The 1471-nt window shown below is 42.9% G+C and overlaps 1 protein-coding gene across 1 annotated transcript in view; it reads right to left on the bottom strand.

Annotated features, from left to right (window-relative positions):
- LOC106525698 (disks large-associated protein 2) overlaps positions 1 to 864 on the bottom strand; it is a gene marked incomplete in the record, with an annotated part of 113633 nt that extends 112769 nt beyond the window's left edge. Inside the window, 1 exon segment of the mRNA XM_014020014.1 lies at positions 339 to 864. Within this exon segment, the coding sequence (XP_013875468.1) occupies positions 339 to 456 (118 nt within the window).
- Between the last annotated feature and the right edge of the window lie 607 nt (positions 865 to 1471).

Genomic DNA, 1471 nt, shown 5'->3' with positions numbered 1-1471 from the left:
CTTCCAAACACATGCCCACTAATCCTCTCATCACCTCACCCACACACCAGATTCACTTCTGATTGATTGATCAGAACACAGTGAGAAGTGAAACATCAGTGACTCATCCTGGACCTGCCGAACTTCTAAAACAAGGAGGGGGGAGGGGGGGTACACCTTTCCAGGTGCGACAGTCTGGCCGGAAATAAATAAATAAATAAATAAATAAATAAATAAATAAATAAATCAATCAATCAATCAATCAATCAATCAATCAATCAATTAACCTCCAGCAGCTGCTGCACCTGTGAGGCACCACGCGCCCCTTGGCTCCACGCGCACAAACAAACACGACGCACCTTTTTCAGCGCTGACATGTTCCTCATCAAACAAGGTCACGTCTTCCTCAAACGTAACCGGCAGATAAACAAACGAGAGGCGCGGATCGCGCCGCCTGGGATCCGTGAAAACACTCATGGTCGTGGCGTCGGTTAGAAAGCTGCGCAGCAGCGCGGCAGTGGTCTCCCATGATGATGATGAGGAGGGTGAGGACGGTGGTGATGAAGGCGGCCGGCGGGGGTCCTGTTGTCCGACACGAGACCCGCAGCAGCGGCGGGCTTCATCCTGCTCCTGGACTGGACTGGGGGTGTCCCAGGTGCTGGGCTCAGTCAGAGCCTCTGCTGCTGGTGTGAAGGCAGCCTGGATCCGACGCCATTTTTTATTACACGGTCTGCACCGACTAAAACACAAGTATTGACCCAGAGCTGCCAACTTTTCAAAGTTAATTCTGTTTATCTCGTTTTATCTTAGCTGCTTTTCTAACTTCATATTTTTCCCCCATTAGCCACTCTGTTTGCTAATCTGTAACTCTTTGCTTTCCTAAACCATAACCATATATTAGGGCTGTGAAATTAATCGAGCTAACTCTGATTAATTTTAGTGCTGCATGGACATAGATTAAAAATTTTAATCGCAGTTAAAATTTACGATCACTTTACTTTGGCTGAATATGTAGGTTTGTATATTACAATGCACTCAGTGCCAGGTCATGTTTGTAAATAAGAGGTGGTTCTCAAACAGTTTACCTGGATAAATAAAGGTTGAATAAATAAAAATAAAAAAGCTCCATGTGTAACCCATTATGTACAGTTTTTTTTCTTTTTGTCTTCTTATGACTTATTTTATTTATGTTTTGCTGACAACTGTGACCTTAGTATCTATCTTTCATTCCTCATGTCATTTGGAATGAAAATCCTTGAATTCTTGATTTAACCTCATTATTCTGCACAAAATTTAACTGACTCAAATATGTTTGGGGCATATTTTAGGTCCTGATTTTTGTTGTTTTTGTGCAAACAAGGTGATATTTTCATGATCAGTGATTGTGATTCGTTTCCCATCCAAGTCATCTCAACTTTGCCATGCTTCTCCTCCTGCATACTTTGTCCTAGAGCTGCCATTGTAATTTATTTCTGTAAAGCCCCTGTGCCAA

Source organism: Austrofundulus limnaeus, unplaced genomic scaffold (assembly GCF_001266775.1).
Source record: "Austrofundulus limnaeus strain Quisiro unplaced genomic scaffold, Austrofundulus_limnaeus-1.0 Scaffold237, whole genome shotgun sequence".
Classification (NCBI taxonomy): Eukaryota; Metazoa; Chordata; class Actinopteri; order Cyprinodontiformes; family Rivulidae; genus Austrofundulus; species Austrofundulus limnaeus.
This window is presented reverse-complemented; position numbering and strand designations above follow the sequence as displayed.